Source organism: Gossypium raimondii, chromosome 4 (genome assembly GCF_025698545.1).
Source record: "Gossypium raimondii isolate GPD5lz chromosome 4, ASM2569854v1, whole genome shotgun sequence".
In the NCBI taxonomy this organism is placed as follows: Eukaryota; Viridiplantae; Streptophyta; class Magnoliopsida; order Malvales; family Malvaceae; genus Gossypium; species Gossypium raimondii.
Genome location: NC_068568.1, coordinates 49,056,233 through 49,078,253, shown reverse-complemented (window position 1 = coordinate 49,078,253; position 22,021 = coordinate 49,056,233). Strand labels below are relative to the sequence as shown.

General features: G+C 31.9%; 2 protein-coding genes across 3 annotated transcripts; both read right to left on the bottom strand.

Moving 5' to 3' along the window:
• Window positions 1-5,740: 5,740 nt before the first annotated feature.
• LOC105780643 (expansin-A10) lies at window positions 5,741-7,158 on the bottom strand. Its single transcript, XM_012605082.2, has 3 exons — window positions 6,940-7,158; window positions 6,467-6,779; window positions 5,741-6,368 (listed from the first exon to the last, which is right to left on the bottom strand). The coding sequence occupies exons 1-3, from the start codon at window positions 7,082-7,084 to the stop codon at window positions 6,065-6,067; spliced, it is 762 nt and encodes a 253-aa protein (XP_012460536.1). The 5' UTR covers window positions 7,085-7,158; the 3' UTR covers window positions 5,741-6,064.
• A 9,605-nt stretch (window positions 7,159-16,763) lies between these two features.
• Window positions 16,764-21,903, bottom strand: LOC105780548 (bZIP transcription factor 18). 2 transcript variants are annotated; one of them, XR_008195420.1, is made up of 5 exons: window positions 21,130-21,903; window positions 19,436-19,568; window positions 18,551-18,635; window positions 17,903-18,295; window positions 16,764-16,962 (listed from the first exon to the last, which is right to left on the bottom strand). XR_008195420.1 is itself a non-coding variant. In XM_012604943.2 (4 exons), the coding sequence occupies exons 1-4, from the start codon at window positions 21,597-21,599 to the stop codon at window positions 17,958-17,960; spliced, it is 1,026 nt and encodes a 341-aa protein (XP_012460397.1). In that variant the 5' UTR covers window positions 21,600-21,903; the 3' UTR covers window positions 17,633-17,957. The 2 variants fall into 2 exon arrangements, 1 of the variants encoding a protein (XP_012460397.1); XM_012604943.2 differs by lacking the exon at window positions 16,764-16,962 and having other exon boundaries at window positions 17,633-18,295.
• Window positions 21,904-22,021: the final 118 nt, after the last annotated feature.

Here is a 22,021-nt window from a genome sequence, read left to right as displayed (position 1 = left end):
AGAACACTAATTTTTTATATGTGCGATACACGGATTGATTGTATTAATTAATAAAATATACTATAACTTTTAAATAGTTTACCACTAAAATTTAAAAGTTCATTTTATGTGCAAAATTGTCGCTATATTTTAGGTGAAATTGAAATTTATCACTATATTTCACTTTAATTGATATTTATGATCATGTTTATAAATTAAAGGTAAATTTATCACTATGCTTTAACTTTATATTAAAGTTTGCCACTTTATATTTATTTGATTAAATTTTGTGTTTGATTTTTATCAAAATTTTCTACTAGTTTTAATTTAAAATAACTTGAAAAGCATTTAATATTTTTTTGTATTTTATCTTAATATTTAACACCAATAAGTAAAACAATATAATGCTAAAATTAATAAAACTGTTATTTTATAATAAAAAAGTAAATTTACTTTATATTTATATTATTATATTTCAAGTATTTGTTTCATTAATTTAAAATTATAAGCTAATTTATTAATTTTGATATTTTATAAATTAACTTATTATTAACTATTGAAATAAAATATTTGAAAGAAGTTTTATGATTAAAATTTGTTTTGAATCTTCAAAATTAATATTGAGTGATAGAATTTAATTAAAAAATGAAATTTGGTGGAAAATTTTAATAAAATTTAAAGTTTAGTGGTAAAATTAATAACATAAAAATTGAGTGTCAAATTTACTCATATTTTGAAAAGAAAAAAACGACGACAAATTTCAATAAAAATATAATATAGTGGTGAATTTCAATATTTATTTATAGTACGAGGATGAAATTAGACTTTTAGCCTTTTAAAAAATAATATTTGAATTTTTTAAATAATATGGAAAAAATTAATAGTATTTTAAAACATAATTATCATATCGGTTGTTTTAAAATTTTTACCAAACATAATTTTGAATATTTTTAGATAATTTGGTAAAAATTAATTGTATTTTAATTATTAAATAGCATGGTAATTCAAAATAATTTTAGTAAAAATAATTTATATTTAATATAATTACTCATCATTAATTTGAATTTATTTTAAATAAGTAAATGAAATTAATAAATTTTATGTATAGTATTGATTAATAAATAGAAAGTCTTTCATTAACATTATCAACATTATATAATATCTAATTTTATATTTTAATATTATTATAGTAATTAAATTTATATAAATTTTATTATGAGTTGATTTATTATTATATATATATGGATTATCTATTTATTCACGCTGTGTAGATTTTTTAATTGTATTTTAATTATTTTTCTTGTATTTGTATCACTTGAGAGTTTATTTGTATTATTATAAATTATTTATTTAAAGAGATTTGACAAATTATATAATCATTTTAGGTTTTAATTTCTCAATTTATTGTATTTTATTTGAAAATATTTTTAAATTTATTTAAAATAATTATAAGATAAAGCAAAGTGGGTGTAAAATCTAGTTATTATAATTTTAAAATCTTATTTTCTATTAATTTTAAAATTGTATATATAGATAGATTGTGTTGTACTTGTCATGCGTCAATAGGATAAGTATGCCACATGTAAAAAAAAAAATAGGACGCCATGTCAGTTGGGACCCTAGGATCTTATAATAAATAATATATATATATGATACAGATTAAGGGGATATATCAAAGCTATACATGAACTGTGATTTAATATTCAATTTGATACATGAACTTTGACTTTGTGCAATTTAATCCATGAATATTAAATTTAGTTCAATTTTCACAAATCATTAACACTGTACTCGATGTAATATCATTTTGGGATTACTTTTTATATACAAAAATTTTATTTACCTAACATGAAAATTATTGGATTTATTTATTTTTAAATGTTTATAATTAAATCAAAATCAAAATTTTATATGTACAATCGAAACAAATTAAAGTTCACATATTATATTGCACATTAAATCTAATTTAATGTGATATTTACCTCCATAATTAACCTTGATTGCATCCAACATTATTGTTTGATTAATGAAATATGATTTTCTTTTCTTTTTCATTAGTCTAGCCATTTTGTGTTATATTTTATATGTTTAAAATATTATAAAATTGTACAAAAAATTACATGTTAATAATTTATTTAATATGGATTTTAGCATGTTGATATATTTATATTGTCTTCACGCTATTTATTTAATATAGATGATAAAATAGGATTCGTCAACTCGAAATTTTTTTACTTAATTCGATCGGACGCTCACCTCTATGTGTAAAGCCAATATACTTGCAGAGCTTGCATACATATATGGATTCTCACCATGAACCAATACGAGTGATCTTGGATTTTTGGGAAGATTTTCGTTGGAAAGAGTTACGTTTTTTTATTGATTTTAGGGATTAGAAGTGAATTCACAATCACCTTATCAATTGTTTATATAAGTTTTAAGTTGAGAATTTGCGGATGATTCACCCTTAAAATCGGAGAGCCATGAGATTGAATGGTGCTCGAAGTATTAAGGAAAAAGGAGAAGCTTGTAGCTGCTGTTAGAAAATTAGTTCTCTTATGAGTTGTGTGTTCATGAAGTCATCAGAAAAGGGGAGCTCTCCCATTAGAAAAGAAGGAAAATATGGGGAAAAACCTTTCGTTTTGTTTTGTTTTTCTTTTTTAAGTTTCACTAAATCAAAATAGTATTATAATTCACAAATGTTTAATCGTGAATGGTGAAATTCGAACTTAAAATGTTTAAAACTTAAGACTTTAGCTTTTGCCAATAATACCAATGCTTCATTGACAATTCTTTCTTTATCTTGTCATTTGAGAATAGACTTGATCATGGGCGGGGTTGGGTCAGGTTTAGGTTCGAGCCGATACAAAATTTTAGGCCTATTTTCTAGGTCCAAACTTGGCCCGACTCAAAAATCGATTTAAAATTCTACCAAAATTCGGGACAGATTAAAAAGGCTAAACTCGAGACTAACCCAATCCGCCCGTATTAATTTTTTATATAAAAAATCAAAAAAAAACAAAATACATCAAATACACTAAAAACATTAAAATAAATATTTACTGACAAATTAAAAATATATTTAAAAAGTCTTTATACTTAAATAACACTAAAATACTTGCAACTTAACAAACAAATGCCTCTAAAATAGTAGAAAAATTAACAAGAAAATAAGAGTTATACAATAGTCAGGCCAATAACAACAAAATAGTAACAATATAATAACAAAATGGTAGCAAAACAACAACAAATTAACTTATGCGGGTCGGGTTTTATAAAAGAATCTTATTCGAGACTCAACCCATTTAAAAAACGAACTTTATTTTTTTGTCTAAGCCCATTTTTCAGGTCTATATTTTGGTCCAAATCCTTTCAGTTTTTGGATGGGTAACCTGACCAAATCCATGATAAAATCTATTTGAGAATTTGTATATAAGTTTTTTCTTGAGATTGTGTAATGATGCACTTGTGGCTATAGGACATGGAAAATATTTATACATAATAATGTTATACATTAAAAAAAACCATAATTTAATATTTATAAATATATATCATAAAAGGGAAATAAAGGAAACCATACTGAACCAGGCTTGGTCGGTTGAAGTAGTTAAGTCTTTTACCCGCAACACATGCCTTGTGTTAGGTACTCATTAGTATATTTCACAACAAACACGTGACACCGCCAATGGACCTACGTTAGTAAATCAGGACTCTACAGCAGTAAATTTTTTTGGTAAAAATTCTCTACGACCCCCCTTCTATTTTAATATTGAATAAATTGATTCTTCTAAAACAGTTAAAGGAATTTAGCCTCAATTAATTTTAAAAGTGAGCAATTAAAGGTAATTAATCACAATATTAATATTTTTCGTATTTGGTATACTGATAATGTCCGTTATTTTATTCCACAAACAGCTTTAAAAATAGTCATGTCTCTTTTTTAAAATTTTAAAAAATATATTTTATTATATTTTTATAGTACACTTGTCAACTTTCTAGTTCATTTGTGGAGTTTAAAACTCCATTGGTAGTGTACCAAATATTTTCCCAAATTTTATTGGTATAATAACAAATTTAGTCACCGATATTTATATATTTTGTGTAAATGTTATAGGCTAAATTTGTTAAATAAAGACCAATTGATAGAATATGTAAACTTTAAGGATAAATTTGTTATAATACCAAGAAAAATATTTAAAATTAACAAAAAAATTATGGATGTGTTTAATTGTCTTTAGTTGCTCACTTTTTAAATTGACGAAAATTAAAGGGTAAATTACACCCATGGTCACTTTTGTTTACTTCAGGTTACGTTTTAGTCACTTATGTTTGAAATGTTACGTTTTAGTCACTTATGTTATCGTGTTGTAACATTTTAGTCATTGAGCCATTAATTGTCGTTAACGGTATAACGGTAAGCTAATGTGGCGCATTAAATCATCATTTCAAACAAAAAAATTAGGTTAAATTATACAATTGGTCCCCATATTTTTTTCATTTTGAGCAATTTAATTTTTTCTTTTATGTTCTTTTAACTTTCTTTCTTTTTTTTCATTATTTTCTATTCTCTTCTGCTTCTCCCTCTATTTTCCTACCTTCTCCATTTCTTTCAACATATCAGGAAGTCGAATTAGCAGTGGAAAAAAAGCATGGTATGGGTTTATGAGTTTTGGTTATAGGCAATGATGGTTTTCAACTTCCTACTTATTTCTTCACTGCCAATTCGGCTTTTTGATATGTTAAAAAAAATAGAGAATGTAAGAAAATAGAGGGAGAAACATAAGATAATGGAAAATAAAGAAAAAAAATTAAAGAACATAAAAAAATTAAATTGCTCAAAATGAAAAAATATGGGGATCGATTGTATAATTTACCCTAAAACTTTTGTTTGAAATGATGATTTAACGTGCCACGTCAACTTACCGTTACACTGTTAGCGACAATTAATAGCTCAGTGACTAAAATGTTACAACACGATAACATAAGTGACAAAAATGTAACATTTCAAACATAAGTGACTAAAATGTAACCTAAAGTAAACAAAAGTGACCATGGGTGTAGTACCCAAAATTAAATTATTCTCCTTTTTTTTTAAAAATTATTAATTTACTCAACATCAAAATTAAGGGGAATTAAGGAAAAAAATTTAATATCATTTTTTGCACAGCACATTATTACATGGTGGGAAGACATTATTACATAATAATTAGAAGCAAATATCAGTTTAAAGTATAAAAATTGACTCTTAAGTTTTAACTCGATTGACATGATATTGTTATCAATATAAGAGGATGCGGGTTTGAGCGTGCTAAAACGCATTATCCTCCTATATAAGAGTTGAGGAAGGACTATGGATAGTTTTAAATATTGTATCAAAAAAAGTAGGTATAATAAGAACTTATAACGAAATTAATGTTAAAAAAGTATAAGGGTGAGTTTAAATAGATGATGCGTTTACCTGCTATTAGTGTAAAAATAATGGTGACAATAAAATTACATATTATAACAATACTGTAATATGAAAAAAGAAAAAACTAAACCCATTGTATCGCACCCACCGTTCATTCAAACCCCCTAAAAAGTAATGGTGTAGTAAAGTGGTGGTGTCTTTGTCCCTTGCAGATGCATCAAAGAATGAAAAAGTGGTTATATTGTGAAAACCAAGGAAATATGGCATGTGTTTGGATGGGAATTAAACCTTACATTAATAAGATTTTGTTGATTGGATAATTACAACTTTCCAATTTGTAAAACAGACAAATTTGGGATCAATATTCAAATCCATTCAACTTTGGAATTAGGAGAATAAAAATTTCACTTGATATTCGTTCATGGCTATAATCAAACAAAAGCCAAAACAATGGAATATCACAATTCCATATATATATATATATATATATGTATGTATGTATAAATAAAAGGCGTAGCGGGTGCTAATAAACCACCTCAGCAATAGACAGGACAGCCACGTTGGGACTGAACCTCTCCTATACCTTCTTCCCCTGTTTCTCTGTCTGTCTCAAACAATGGCTATTACATTACATTACAAACAAATTTTGAAATTCCAGGCCTTTGCCCTGAAACTCTAAAACTGACCACCTTGAAAGGTTTGTCCAAACTGCCAATTTGCAGGTGCCACGTTGTAGCTGCTCACAGTCCTCCCATCACTTGTCGTCACTTGGAAAGACAGGCTTTGACCATTGAGGTAGGAGTTGCTCTGCCAGTTTTGACCCCAGTTTCTCGACATTGATTGCCATCCTGTCTTAGAGCCCTTGATTGACACAGCATGGACATCCCCGGCACCTGCGACGTTCGTGATGAGGACCAAGTTGAAGTAGGAGTGGCCGTTGATGGTAAACCTGATTCCTCCTTTCTTCATACAGGGGACTCTGTTTAGACCAACACAAATATTTTGTTAAGATGAATGAAATGAAAAGAAACAAAGCATTTATTCATGGATTTGGTCGAAAAGGGTGTTCAAGCTTACCTTCTGAATGAAATGGGAACAATTCCAGCGCGGTATTGAGCGATTTGCAAGAAGGCGGGCTCGGCCATGTCAAAGTGTTGGAGGGGAGGATTGCACCACCCACCATTGTCGTTGGACAATGCAAAGTTGGGGGGGCAGAAGTTGGTTGCAGTCACTATAATGGATCCGGGCAAGCACCATTTAGGGTCATTGTCACACTTCATTTCATAGCAAGAACCGCAGCTCAATCCATTGTTGAACAAGGCAGTGCTAAGTGCGACAGTGTTAGTCCCATAGCCTTGGCTGTACAAATTGCCATATCCACAAGCACCTCCTGAAATAGCAGCAGCAGTAAGATTATAATGATTGGACTCTCAGTTTAATTAAACTCAAGAAGTTGTAGTAGTAAGTGCACTTTGGGAAGTACACACACTTGAAACTTTGCTTTAACATTTCATTACCCCACACGAAAAAGGTCCCTAAATAAAACCTACCCATAGTGCCAGATGCATCACCACCACCATAGAATGTAGCATGACCACCTTGCCATCCACCACCGTAGTCACCATAGACGCTTGGAAGGCAAATGCAGATGAGGAAGAGCAGAAGAGAAGTTGCAGAAAATGCTGTGATTGTCATTGTGTTTATGAGTGGCGAAGGAGAGAGGGTAATTGATGTGTTTAGTGGTTGATGCTTTGTGACATAGGGATAGGAGAAAAGGGGGGTTTATATAGGAAATTAAATGACAGAAAAGGTGTAGGGGCGGTGATATGTGGAGTTCACGTCTCACGTTGCACATAGAAAGGGGAGGCCACGAAAACATATTTTCAAGTCATTTACAAGGAGCAAAAACTGCACATGCAAATGTTCCAGTTAGACTACCAACCGCTAGGCCCCCACCCTCACATGCATCTATCTCATTCTGGGGATTTCACAATCACTTGTAAAATTTACCATTCCCTTTCTAAATTTGTTATATTTCTACTTCACTTCAAACAACTCGTGTTTGATAAACCACCAACAATTTTAACATTTAAATATATTTGACAACCTAAGACTTATGGCATACGTTGTTGCCAGTGCAGGATGACGTGGATTCAAGTGTGCTAAAGCGTATTATCCTCCTATTTTATTTACAATTTTATCTTTCTTTATTTTGTATTTGGTGTGGTGATAATATATGAGTTCATACAATAAATTGTAGTAACATACATCATCATGAATAAATTTTAAAAATAATTTTAAAAATCAATTAAATTATAACACACCTATAAATTAAATTTTATGTGAAAAACTAACATAAAATAGTAATGAAACTTTGATTAAGACGATAGATTTAAAAATTCGATTTGATGTATTTGGTTCAAGTTTATTTTATTCGGATTTAAATTTTTTTATAAATTTTATATAAATAGAAAAAAAAGTTAAAAATACCATATAATAATATTCATTATAGATTTTGATCATATCTATTCTTTTTTACGCAATACTTAGAACTATTCATAGCTTCTCTCCAAACTCATAAATAAAAAGATAATGCGCTTCAGCACACTTGAACCTACGCCTTCTTACATTGATAACAATATACATATCAATCGACTCTACCTACCTCATAGTTGATAGTTAATGTATAAATTTATAGTCAATAATTCAGTCTCATTTGGTAGGTTAATGAGAAATGTCCAACCCAAAATAAGAGAAAGGAAAAGTGTAAGAAAAGTGGGGAATTCAACAAAGGTTGTAATCAATTAGTTTTAAGAGTTGAATGTGTGTCACTTAGAAACCCTTTCAGTTTCACACGTTGTGTAAAATGCTGTTTTTGATGAAGCAATGATCAATCAAAGGTATTGAATATGGGAAAATGGGTAACAAGGACACATGTCTGGTCGTGAAATGTGAATGTGTATTTTTAGTGTTGTTTCAAAGGGGGTTTGAATGTAGAAAAAAAATAAAAGCTCCCATCAGCTTGCCAATCACTGTTGTTGTTCATGGTCCGGGCCATCAATTAAGGTTTAAAGACTGATTCGAAAAGTGAAAGATTTTGAACCAAAATATAAGCTCATAAAATGAACTTTTAGACAAAAATAAATAAGACCCATTTTCTAAACAGGTCGGGCCTCAGGCAGAATTTTTAGACCTACTCCAGCCTGAATCACATACTATAGAAAACACTTATTTTAATATTTTTAGTGTATTTTATATATTATATTTTTTGAATTTGTTTTTATATAAAAATAATCTAAAAAGAATTTATTATGATCAAACTGGGTTGGATTTAAACAAAATTTTAAACTCGTTTTTTAGGTCAAGCCCAAACTTAAAATTCTATATTGACCCGACTCATGATCAAATATACCCAACACTATCTCTCCTTAAAACCTACTAATATTTTGTATAGCAACTAAGAATCATATATACTATTTTCAATTAATTTAATAACACCTTATCCAGATTTGGTGTCCAATATTTATACCACACAATTCAAATATTTAAAATATCATACATTTAATCCATGCATTATGATATATGTTGACTATATGTAAGGATGAAGCTAAAGTTTTTTTGGATAAAGTTGTATATTTTTATAAGAGTTAAAATGTAATTTTACAATTTTAATAACGTATATCTTTATAATTTTAAAGGATTAAATCAAAATTTTATTATTTTTTGGGGTCAAAGTGTAATTTTACTTTTAATTAATTTAAATCTTGTAATTCTTAAAAGGGATAATATTGAAATTTTACATTTATGGTAGCTCCTATATTAAGAGTCGATTGCATTTTATCCCTTTCGTTTTAAAAATAAGCAAATTAGTCCTTGTATGTTTGATTAATGAACAAATTAGTCTTATCTGTTAAAAATTTCATTCATTTCTCTTGTTAAAATTAATGTGGTGATAGAATAAATAGACACATAATGTGTACCTCATTCTCACGTACAAAGTATCGACTTTTAATATTAAAAATAAGTAGAATTTTTAACAAAAATTAATTTGCTCTTTGATCTAATGTATAATGACTAATTTATCTATTTTTCAGATACTAGTCTATCTTATTAACATATAAGTGGATTAATTAGCATCAATCCATAAATAATCATTTGTCGCAGAGATTGATGGATAGTATCAAATAGAGACAGAAAAGATGAAGAAAATTGGTTTCCTTTTATTATTATCATTGATGGATGATTAGTGTACGTAGGAATAATCTCATTGTAGGTGTTGATTATATATATTCTTTTTAATATAATATTTAGAATTGCTTATAGTTCTTCCTTAACCCATAAATAAGAGGATAATGTGCTTCAACACAGTCAAACCAACGTTCTTCTGCATTTGCAACAATACTCATTTCAATCGAGCTAAGACTCAATCGGCATTATTATTATTATTTGTTTTCTGAATAATCTCATTATAGGTTCTGATCATATCTGTTTTTTTTAACACAGTGCCTAGAACTACCCATAGCCCCTCTTCAACCCATAAATAGGAGGATAATGCATTTCAGCGCACTCAAACTCACGTCCTCTTACATTGGCAACAATGTCCACACCAATCGAGCTAAGACTCAATCCGCATTATTATTTATTATTATTGTTAAACGTGGAGGTTTTGAAGTTTCTCAAAATGATTAAATTATGTATTAAAGAGGAAGAAATTTTGTGAAAAAAGAAAATGAAAATTGATTAGAGATGAAGGTGTCCCTACCATGTTAGGGAGCACATGCAAGCTCCGGGGCTCACGGTCCCTTCTATTCATGCATCATTTTCATATGAATTTCAATGCTATCCGATACTGATATGAGGTTAAATATTATATAATATAAGATATTGACCACATGATTTTGATTTATAATTCTATATAATAATACTTCACATCAGTAACAATGATCATATTTTGTGATACAATTTCTGCTATGGAATATTGGGAAGCTGACATCACCTTCTTTTTTAACTTTTTAATCATCCAAACCAAAATAATCCAACTTAATTAAGGGTGAGTTTGGATGGGCGGTGCATTTACCTGCGGTTAGTGTAAAAACAGCGGTGGCTGTAAGATTAGATGCTGTAACGATACTGTAGCGTGAGACAAAAAGTAAGCTAAACGCACTGCACCGCACCCAAATCCAAACCCACCCTAAGCTTTACTTGACAAAATCTCTTCCTCTTTTTTCTTAATTAAAAAAATGTTGAACAATTATGCATGTCCAACCTGACTATAAAATAGAGAAAATTCTATGTCCGAAGGGTTATTAATGAATCGAGTTTGAATGGATAGACTTTTATTTATATATTTTAAAGTTTGTCCGTGTTTGTTTATTTAAAAGTATGTGTATTTATATTCGTTTATTTAATATTTATCAACACGTTAGTCGAATAATGTTCCTGAATAATAAATAAACATATATATATATTATATAATAGTCAAATAAAAATATAAATAATTATATTATAAAAAAATGTACAAATCAAAATAATTTTATTGATATATACTAATGTTGATAAATATAAATGAGCTGAACAAGTTTTATTCGTGTTCGATTTATTTAATAAACGAGCCTCAAAAGCTTATTCATGTTTGTTTATTTAGTTTAATAAACTGAAGGTCTGTGTGAAGAGAGATATAGGGATATATATTTTAGTTGGAAGTGTGAAGATTTATTCATTAAATGCACATATCTCGATGTGGCATTACCTGCCTCAACAACTTTACTAGCTGCTCATTTTTATTTTCTAAACAAACCCTTTAGGTGGAAAATGATTCATACTGATTCTATTTTCATGGGGGGGAAAACATTGACCAAACCCTGAAATGTGAGATCCACAAAGAAAGACTAGTGGATTTTATCCAAATCATGTGTGTTAGGAGCCAATTAGAGTGCCCTTCACAAGGGATTGTTTCACTGTCCCCACTTGCAATGACACTAAACTCATCCTCCCTACAAAATCTTCATTTCATTGGGATGGGACCATTGAAGGCCTTGCTCAAAGCCAAGTGAAATAGCCACTTTTCTGGTGGGTCTCTAAACATGAAAATCACTCATTTCAACCACAAAATGAACCCACTTGGCAGCTTGCAAGTTCCTACATGTAACAGTTCTAGCTTAAAAAGATTGAACTCCTTGCCATGTGCATTTAATTGGAAGCTCTGGTTGTAGGGCTGCTGTGACCCTTATAAGGTAGCAAGGTAGTTAAGTTTGGTGTCCCAACCCCTGATTTTGTGTACTATTGAAAAAATATGTTCCAATTGGTTAAAAAGGTCACCTTTCTAGCAGAATTGACACATGATCAACCTTGATAATTTAAAGGGAAAGCTAAGGATTTTTTTCTCATATGCAACTTTGGATGTATATATTTTTATAGCCAAACCTCAGCATTGATAACCTTTAATAACACCACAAACATTACAACAGGCTTCAAATCATCATTTCGTTGTACTTATCATAACTTTGAAAACTTCCTATATGATTATGACTCCTCACAAGGGAGATGTAATCATCGATTAGCAGAACTGTCTGTATCAGATTATATTACATATAGAAATTTTGCCATCACCTTCATGTGTTTATCAAATGTATAGTATTCTTTTGGCACCACTAGCCCTTGAAATGCTTTGTCACTTGAAGATGTCCTCCTTTTTCTTCTAACAAAGGTTAAATACCATGAGGAGGGGTAAATTGGGATTTGAAAGTTATAGGTTAAATCACTTCTTTTCTTAAAAGTTGTTAAAAGTAAAAAAATACCAAGAGGAGAGTACATTGCGAATTTGAAAATTTTCTACAAACTATTTTATATTGAAAGATTACACGAGATCATAGCTTGAATGCTTGAATCTATAGTGGTTTGACCTCAATTGCCCACCTCCATTATACTGATATACATGAACCAACTATTTCCCAAATTGTACCTTTCAAAGAGGATGTATAACATTTACAATCCCTAACTTGGAAACTCTTTCTCTAGTCATGTGATTCAACAAAACTCTCTAGATTTTCAACGCTAATCTAGAACCACTCTAATTTTTATGATTCAACTAGAAACCCTCCCAATACGTTGAAGTCTGAAACATGTTATAAATAAGCAATGGGAAAGATAGGATGTCATACATGAAAAGGAAAAACCATTAGTTGGTCAATAATATAGGCTACCTAGCTCTCAAAAATCCTTGCTTCTAGTATCTGGTAAGAGTCTAAAGAATGGTGTTCATAGCAATGAGCTTAATTATTTCAATCCAACCCAAGGACAGTCCAAGATGAATAGAAAATTTTAACCAACCCACAAATAAATAAATAAAAATACCAAATGTAGTATCTCACTGCCATTAAGTTGGGTCAACAGTCTGGTTATTTGCAACTTGGAAAAGTTTAATCATATTAATGCAAACATAATACAACAATTATAGCTACTAAGGCTATACTAGTATTTTATATGATTTTTAGAACATTTATAGCACTCATATTTTGAACTTCACAACCAGCTTATGGTCACGCTTTGCCACAACAGATTGCCTAACTTTGTTGACCAGATGTGCATCATCACATACCTGTATCTGATATATGTGTTAGCTTTGATATCCCAAGTTTTTGGTATACTAATATTTAATATAAATTTTACCAGTAAATCATTTAGAGATTAAACATTTTCAAGACTTGTAAACTAAGTATTTAGAGGTTTAAGTCTCAATACATTGCGAGTCAAACCATTACTGTAGGACTTTGTGTATTTTCCGAAAATTCCTCGAGTACTTCTTTACTTTGAGATTTAAAGTTGTTCATATAGTTTTCCTCAAGGAAGGTAGCATGACTCGAAATTATAACTGTTTGCTTTTTCGGGTTATAAAACAAACCACCCTTTGTTCCTTTAAACATCTCACAAACATGCACAACCCTATCTGTGAATCCAACTTCCTCTCATCTTTATCCAATACGTGGGTTGGGCATCCCTAAATCCTTAAATGCTTTAGACTTGGCTTCCTATCGTGCCACAATTCGTATGGAGTTTTATATGCGGCCTTAGTTAGTACATGAAAATAGACAAATGATTTAATTACTATGTCTTGGTAACTTACTTTTTCATAAAGGAAGATGTAACGATAACCATAAGATAAAATAGGATCATATTGGAAAAATGAATTTTATCCCAAAGAGATAAATGATACCCTATGAGGGTAACACATATATGTTAAGGTCATTGGACGAACGTGAGATAAAGTAGCTTTTATAATGGTATATAATGAGGAGAGCTCAGTAATGATACTTTAGTAGAATGAATTCATAACTAAATAATATTGTAATTAATAGACAAATAGTCATAACTTAATAACAAATTGTTTGAGCCCTAATTATATATGTCTAGTCCATCCCTTTGCTAGCTCGGTATATCATTGATGGTTCGCATTTGAATTGATGATATGAACATATAAAAACGACAAATAAGAGAAATAGATCGCATAGATTATTATCCGCAATGAATGCGTTCTGTCTCCATGAACAAGATACTACTTAAAAATTAAATTAATTTCTTCGAATTATTATTTAATTAAATGATAATTAAATAATTGAAGTTCGAAATGGAAATTAAATTAATTAGTCATCACAGTTTCATAAAAAGTAAGTTAATTAAATTTATTTACTTATAAATTCTAATACGATAAAGTCGTCATGACTTTAACGATATTAGAATTCGGTTGAAAAGATCATTTAATTAAGTTAATTAGTTGAATAAATAATATTTTGCATATAGAAATTTTTTTTATTGGGTTTGATAAATTAAATTAAAAACCATGTGACACATATAATTTTACCTGATATACGGAATAGGCCCAATAAGCCCGATATAAGGCAAGGGGTGGCAACCCTAGAGTTCCCAAAGGGTGTTGTTGCCACCCATTTCATGTACTCTTAGTAGGAGTATATTTTTCCTATTAAAATATTATTATTCGAATAAGCCTTGTTTGATTGACACTCTTATTATTTTTTCTATAAATAGAGATTATGAATTAGATCAAATTACACCATTCACCTAAAAGTTACTTTGCCAAAATACAAGAAATTTATTCTACACTAAATAATTCCCTTTTTCTTGAGTAATTAGTTTGAGAATAGAGCCACACTCTAACAAACAGCGGTCGAGATTAGAGGAGAAAATCGAAAGGTTGAAAGACAGGAATGACCTAATTTGCATATCCAAAAGAACACATGTATAATTAATATAAAAAAAATTTATTGCAATAAATAATATAATGACTTGGTTTTTTTTAGAAAATTTTTGTATTTCCATTGTGCTTCAAACACGTTTTCTAAACTGAATTTTTTTAACGTGTCAATGGGCTCAAGAGAAGGTAACTGGCTTATTGGTACAACAAGGAGGAGATTCAGGGTTTACATTCGCCAATGGGGTGGTACGATACAAGGGAAGAGTTTAAATTGGTAGACCTTAAGGGAACATGTTCTTAAACTACTTCATGACTCTCCATAAGGGGGCACTTTACTGTGCAGGCTACCTACTGCAAGATTAAGCCTTATTTCTGCTGGTCAGGCCTTAAAAGACAAGTGGAGGAGTATGTGGGGCAATGTGATACTTGCTAAAGAACCAAGGTGGAGCTTGTAGCACAACCTGGACTACTCCAACCTATCCCTATTCCTAGCCAAGCTTGGGAGGTAACAACTATGGACGTTATAGAAGGACTCCCTCAGTCAAGAAAATACAATTGCATCTTAGTTATCATTGACAAATATGCCAAGTATGCACACTTTTTAGCCATATTTCACCCTATACTACCCTTGAGATTGCTAAACTAGACTTGGATCAAGTTTATGAATCACATGGCTATCCAAACTTAGCCATTTCAGACAGGGACAAGACATTGATCAAGTTATTAGGCACAATTTTATTGTTTAGCACAACTTATCAGCCTAAAACTGATGTCAGTCTAAAAGATTGAACTAGTGTTTGGAACCATACCTCAAGAGTATGTAGCTATACAAACTAAAGACTTGGGGTACATGGTTGTCCCAACTCGAATGGTGGTGTGACACCAATCATCACACTGCTTTGAGAAGGACACCATTCGAGGCTCTCTATGCTATTAAGCCTCCAGATATGAAATGGGACACTAATTCTCCAGTGGCTAGCATACAAGAGATGATGATAGAAAGGGAACCGCTCAATGATAGGTGTCGAATCCACCAATATAAACCTACGCCTTAGTTTGCAAATTATGCAGTATAGGAAGTAGGGTCGATCCCTCAGAGACTGGTTTACTGTAAATTGTTGCTCTCTTGACCAGATTTATGTCGGGGCAGCTGTCGTGCTCAAGACGTTCGGGGGGATAAAAATTCGAAAACCTGAATTTAACAGAAAAATAACGTCAAAAGTAAAAGTTGAAAACAGAATAATAAAAACTGTGAAATAAATATTAAGAAAATTTTAATTAGAATAAGCTCAGCTTTAGGCACGAATTTTCCTCGTCTTTGAACCGATCCTCGAAATTGGATGAACTCCTCTTTTCCAATAAGCTAGTTATAGCTACCAAGGACGCCTCGGACACCAACTCTTCCTTGTGTAAATTAGTTATGGAACGTCCAATAACTAACTCTTACCGATCGAACAACCACGAAACGTTCGTGATTTAGAACTCCGTGACTTTGCGTTCTAGAAGAGCCTAGCTCGAACCAATTGCCCTCAACCGCGTGGGGCATTCAAATCCGTTACTACTTCCTTGACGGAACCAAACAACTATCTCCACTTGGCACACCAATGTGTTCACGAAACCGATTAGAAACGTTCCTTTGAATTCCAATCAGACGTCTAATCACACTAAATCAAACGACGTCTTTTTGACTTAGTGTTGATCGACTTTATGGTGACAAAATCATACTCTTAATCCAGAAGTAATAAGTCTTGGAATTTTAGGAGTTAAATGGGCTCGGGTTCAGTAACTCACGGGTTTTGACGAGGTTAATTTACGCCTAAAGCTGAAAATGGGTTTAGTTGGCTAAGGTTTGGGACATGTTGGTATTTGATAAATTAATTAAGGTAAATGGGTGAAAATGTGGGTGATGTGATTGAGTATGGGAGTTGGAATATATTAAAGTGGGGTGGTTGAAAAGGGAATTTGGAAAAAGGAAAGGAATTGCAAATGGCTAAAGTTGGTTGCTGCTAGGAATAAATTGAAGGCAAAGAAACTAAAGAAACAATGCTACGTGAGAAAGGAGAGAATTGAAAGATAGAAGCTAAATATTTTTTTGATTGATTGATGAATTGATGAACAATACATGCTCTATTTATACTAGAGGATTTACTAATTTAGGAGCCAACTAGTCTAGAAAATCAAGGAAAAATAAAAATATAAATATTCCATGACAAAAAATATCCCAAAATAATCTCCCCCACTAAGTCAACAAAATTTTCAGCTAATTAATATTGGAAAAATTCTACTTTGGCCCTCATTCTTTGCTTCTTTCTTTAATTTGGCTCAATTGTTTCATTTTTCTTCTATTTAGCCCCAAATTACATTCCTGCACAAAATTCAATAAATATGGCTAAATTAGTGGTGAATTCTCATAAATTAACCAATTTAATTACATAAAATATGTAACTTTAGCATTTAATCACTCAACAAAGTATTGAAGAACAACTGATGAAGGCTTAAAACAGGATGAAGGTATATGCAAATAGAAAAAGGAAAATCGTGAAGAAGCAGCAAAGCGAAGCAAGCATGTTTAGTGAAGAAGCTGAGCGAAGATAAGGGCTTCTGATTTTTAGATGGTAAAATTTTCAACTGTTTGGTGAAGGAAAATCGTGACATTAGCAAAAGAGAGACCTTACTTTTCTTCCCGAGTCTAACTGGCAATTGGGATCTCCCCATTACTTGTTCAAAGCCTTTTTATTGAAGGGTTCAAATTTCATCATTTCAGATCCAACCCACTCATATCTTTATCCTCATTTTAAAAGGCTTTGCATAAGTGTACAGGGTGTGATGACATTAGTTGGGGAAAAAAATCCCAGTACCTGCTCTTCATTTACAAAAATTCTTGGAGATGTACTGATTCTCAATTGAATTGAACCAACCAACCCGGCCGACCAATCTGGTTGTTCATCACTGCTGTTGGCATGAGTTCTTTAATAATTCTCTTTCTTAATCCATTCAGACTTGTAAATGGCCATATATATGTAAGAAAATACAAATATATGCAACTGAGACAAAAACAATTAGAAGAAATTCACCAGCAATACAACTTTAAACAAAACAATGGGAGCGGCAGGCTTGAGATGTTGTATTCATCTACTCCTAGGGATCAAGCTTCTAATCCCACACCCACATAATTTCTCCCAACAAATGAAATTGAAAATTCACAACCAACAGATTTTTGAATTATCTCAACACCAACTAAAACCTACAGAAAAACTCTAAACATCCCAATCGCATTAGAAGAATTTAATTCAAATGATTAGTACCTTTTAATGTCAATAAGGTCAGTCTATGAACAATCCAACACAGAAGAACTTGTAATCATACTGTTCCACTGCTTTCAGCGGCACAAATTGAGGGGCTTTCAGATTTCACAAAGGGCGAGCCCCTGCTACTGGTATCAAGCCCTTGCAATAGGCCAAGAGGATCTTGTTGCATCATGTCGGCCAAGGCATGCGAGTTGGTATTCAAGGAAGATGTCAATAAGTTAGAATGGAAAGGATGAAATGGTGGCAGTTGTGTATTCTGAGGAGGAAAGAAGGAAGATTGGGCGTATGATATATGGTGCATTCCTAAATTGAAGGTATCAGTCGGCGTCGTTATTTCTCCAGTAGCAGTCTTGAGCCTCTCTACTTCTTTCTTTAATGCTTCATTTAGAGCTGTAGTAAAAAATGGACAACGAGAAAAAATATAAACAAAATACCAAGGACATGATACAATCATGGCTACATATCTACTTGTAAATTTACAATCATTAATGCTATCCAACCTCGAGCTCTAAAATTATTGCCTATAACACTAATCAAAATGGGCATCCCTAGTTTTGACAAATACGATGCCAATCTTTTTGTTTTTATCATTAAATGTTCAACTTCTGTTGCAAATGAAAGCGTGCCATCTTGGACAGAACGTACCATCAGATAGCTGCGCCTGTTGTTCCATTGCTTGTAGCCGGAGCTTAAGCTCAGCGTTCTCAGTAGTCAAGCCTGTCGTATCTCTCTAGAGCATATATGCACGAATTAAGACGGTTAATCTTCAGGTATTAGTCAACAAAAAAAGATAAAACAAAACAACATAAGATGGCTGGCTTGCCACGGAAAACTGGTCCCTCTACTATCTCACTTTTGAGGATTTAGAATTAGTCCTCATAGTGATCCCTATACTTTATTAAATGTGGGATCCAATTGTTGATGGTATGGACTTTCAATCTTTATATCAAGTGACATGGAAATTTTATGGCCACATGGCATACATGGAATTCTTTCAGCCAGCTGGCACTCTATACAAAACAGTTATTTTAGTTTTTATTGATTATTACAATTAAATAATAAAACTCGATAAAAGAACATAAGAACACTAGAACATGTGGCCAGGCCATCTGGCCAAAATATTACATGTGTCGTGCCATGTCACTTGATTTAACAACAGAAATTCACATCGTGAACATTTACACTGAATTCCATATTATAAAAGTTCAAGGACCAAATTCAATGAAATTACACTACAAGGACTCAATCCTTAAAAGTGAGATAGTACAAGGATATATCCACAAATAATGGCCTTTTCGGAAACACAGGTGACTTTAACAGAGAATTAGAAGCATGTGAAAGCAGGTCCACATAAACAAGGGAGTGATAATTAAAGCCCCAATTGCAAAAAGTTTTTGATTTATTTGAAAGTAGAAACCTCAGATAATGATTGTTTAATAAGTAGATATGATATTCTTATGAGGAATGCAAATATCATCAGAAATAAGCTCCAAAATTATGCAATGAGACATGTAAGCGTTTGACAAAAACCTGGAATAGGGTTAGGTGTGCAGAAAGAGTCGTTGCTTCCGTTTGAAGTGTTTGGACTTTCCTCTCCAATTCAGACATATATAGGGCTTTCTTCTCTTTTGAGCGTGTAGCCGACCGCCGATTTGCAATGATCCTATAAAAAGAAAAGATGTACTTACTTAGTGAAAACTTGAATGTAAACCCGATCTCACCACAAAATGAGATATGCCAAATCTATGAGAGATTTCCATTTACTAAGGGTGAGGTGCATTGAGTGGATAGATGAGAATTACTCTTAGGTCGACCACCTCACCAGCAAGATAAAAGTTTTCATTGACATATATATATGTGGAAATATGAACAACAAAGAAGGTTATAACATTCCGAATAGAAAACCATGAGTGCAATACCATACCAATCCCCATTACCACAAGTTCCAAAGTTGGGAAAGAGCAAGCTCATTGCACTAAATCGAACTTAAATGAAACTAAGAGCATTTAAATGTACAAAATAGAGAAACAATACAATTATAATTTCAACGAAATCCATAACCACCCATAAGCCATTTTATTGATGGTTTGAGTGATATTGAACAGGCCAGTTATGCTAATCTTAACGTACTCAACGATTTTTAGGTAGAAGTTATGCAAAGCAAAGTCTGATATGATTCACCAACAAAATTAACCCATTTGGCATTCATGACTGCTTGAATATTTCAGGAAGCATTTATGACATTACTAATTGATAATCAAAGTAAAAAAAAAAAAGTCATGAAAATTCAGGAAAGAAAAAGAAGAAATAATCATAGTGCATAGGCAAAAAGAACATAACCATTAAAAAGCACACATAAATTGAAGATACCTACTAATTCACATGAATTTCATTCGAAAATATGCATAAATATAGGAAAGTTCCCCGAAGTTGAACTTTCAAAAATAACAAAATTTCTTTCATCATGGGGTGAGAAAAGTGAAGTGAAACACTACATTGTCCAAAAACTTTTCAACACTACAATAATAATGGCCATGAAAACAAGAAAATGAGCTAAGAAACATGAGCAACCCATAAGGCAGAACCTAAAATTAGGAAAATTTCATATATTTGACATGAATTAATTAAATAAAAATGCATGCTTTTTTCAGAAATTCTACTAATCCTCAATTTCTTTAAACTCAAAAAAAAAAAAAAATCAACTTCCATTAGTTTGTAGTTCCTTACTTTACATCCTAAACTGCCCCAAACCCCATATCCATACACAGCCAAAAAGGAAGAAGAAAAATAAAAAGAAGTCAACTTCACCATTATGATAAACACACACCTAAACAAAACGATCATAATTCCCCACCCCAACGAAGGGTGGGTTTGGATGGGCGATTGGGTACCGTGCAGTGCGTTTAGCTTACTTTTTTGTCTCACGCTACAATATCACTACAATATTTAATCTCACCGCTATCGCTATTTTTATACTAACCGCAGGTAAACGCACCGCCCATCTAAACTCACCGAAAATATATGTCATTGATAAACTAAAAATACAATTTCTTTAAACAAAAAATTATGATCTTCTTCTAATAGTTTCCGCTAAACAACAAAAGGCAAACTTTACACTAAAATTAACAAGTTTCCAACTTCAATCTCATAAGTACCCCTAAATCAAATGCAGTAAAAAAGCTCCCAAAATATAGCGAAAAAAAAAAAGGAAGTAATTCCCAAACCTTTTAGCTCTCTTTGGGTCAATTGTCCACAATTCAGCAAGTTTATCAGGAGCCATGGCTTTCTTAGCTTCAATGGACTCCATTATGGAGCATCCATCAACCGAATTGCTATACCTATGCCTTCCTTTCCCTCCTCCATTATACTTCTCCCCTATCCCCGACCCACCACTCACTTCCTCTCCTTTCGGGTTCTGACTCCAAGACCCAGCAGCCGCCTCGACTCCCTTCGCTGATTCCCCTGGCATCTCAATGTCCATGTAACTACAAAGCATGTCGTCTTCGGATCCTAACCCTTCGAAGGGATCGGACACGAGATCCAAGTCGTCTGGAATCCGGAACTGGACTTCGGATTGGGCTCGCCTGTGATAAGAACCACGATATTGGGCTGGGTTGGAAAAAGACGGCATATTTTGGGTGAAGGAGGGAAATGCAGGATCCGGGTTCGGATTTAGATTTCGCGGATCCTGCATTTTGGTGTTTCTTCTCAGATTTCAGATCTCAGTTAGAGAGCAGAGTGTTGAAATATTTTCCTTTGAAGCTTTCTTCTTCGTTTCTTTCCTCTGAAAGAAAAGAGTTTTAAACGACTTCAATAAAATAGAAGATACACATGTGGGCATGGGAGAAAATGCCTTGGGCCAGCAATGGCAATCCCCATGTGCCCCCCAGACAGACACTTCTCTTCTTTCACAACCAGAAATACCAACTAGATTCTCAGCAATGGGTACATTTTCCCGCTTTTGGACGACTCATCCATCGGGGCTTTGTTTCTTTATTGTTTTTAGGCGTAATAATTAAACTCCTGCTTTCTACTCAATTACATACTTACGACTTTCAAAATATATTAAAAAAATAATCCTCAATTTTTTTATAAAAATAATTAAATTAGGTACTT

What these genes read in the sequence shown, in the direction of transcription:
- LOC105780643 (XM_012605082.2), bottom strand. Translation starts at nt 7,084, where the DNA reads ATGACAATCACAGCATTTTCTGCAACTTCTCTTCTGCTCTTCCTCATC. An exon ending in TGATGCATCTGGCACTATGG is followed by an intron (nt 6,780 to 6,939) that starts GTAGGTTTTATT and finishes CTGCTATTTCAG; the next exon opens with GAGGTGCTTGTGGATATGGC. An exon ending in GTTCCCATTTCATTCAGAAG is followed by an intron (nt 6,369 to 6,466) that starts GTAAGCTTGAAC and finishes TGGTCTAAACAG; the next exon opens with AGTCCCCTGTATGAAGAAAG.
- LOC105780548 (XM_012604943.2), bottom strand. Translation starts at nt 21,599, where the DNA reads ATGCAGGATCCGCGAAATCTAAATCCGAACCCGGATCCTGCATTTCCC. An exon ending in GACCCAAAGAGAGCTAAAAG is followed by an intron (nt 19,569 to 21,129) that starts GTTTGGGAATTA and finishes TTCTTTTTATAG; the next exon opens with GATCATTGCAAATCGGCGGT. An exon ending in CACACCTAACCCTATTCCAG is followed by an intron (nt 18,636 to 19,435) that starts GTTTTTGTCAAA and finishes TATATGCTCTAG; the next exon opens with AGAGATACGACAGGCTTGAC.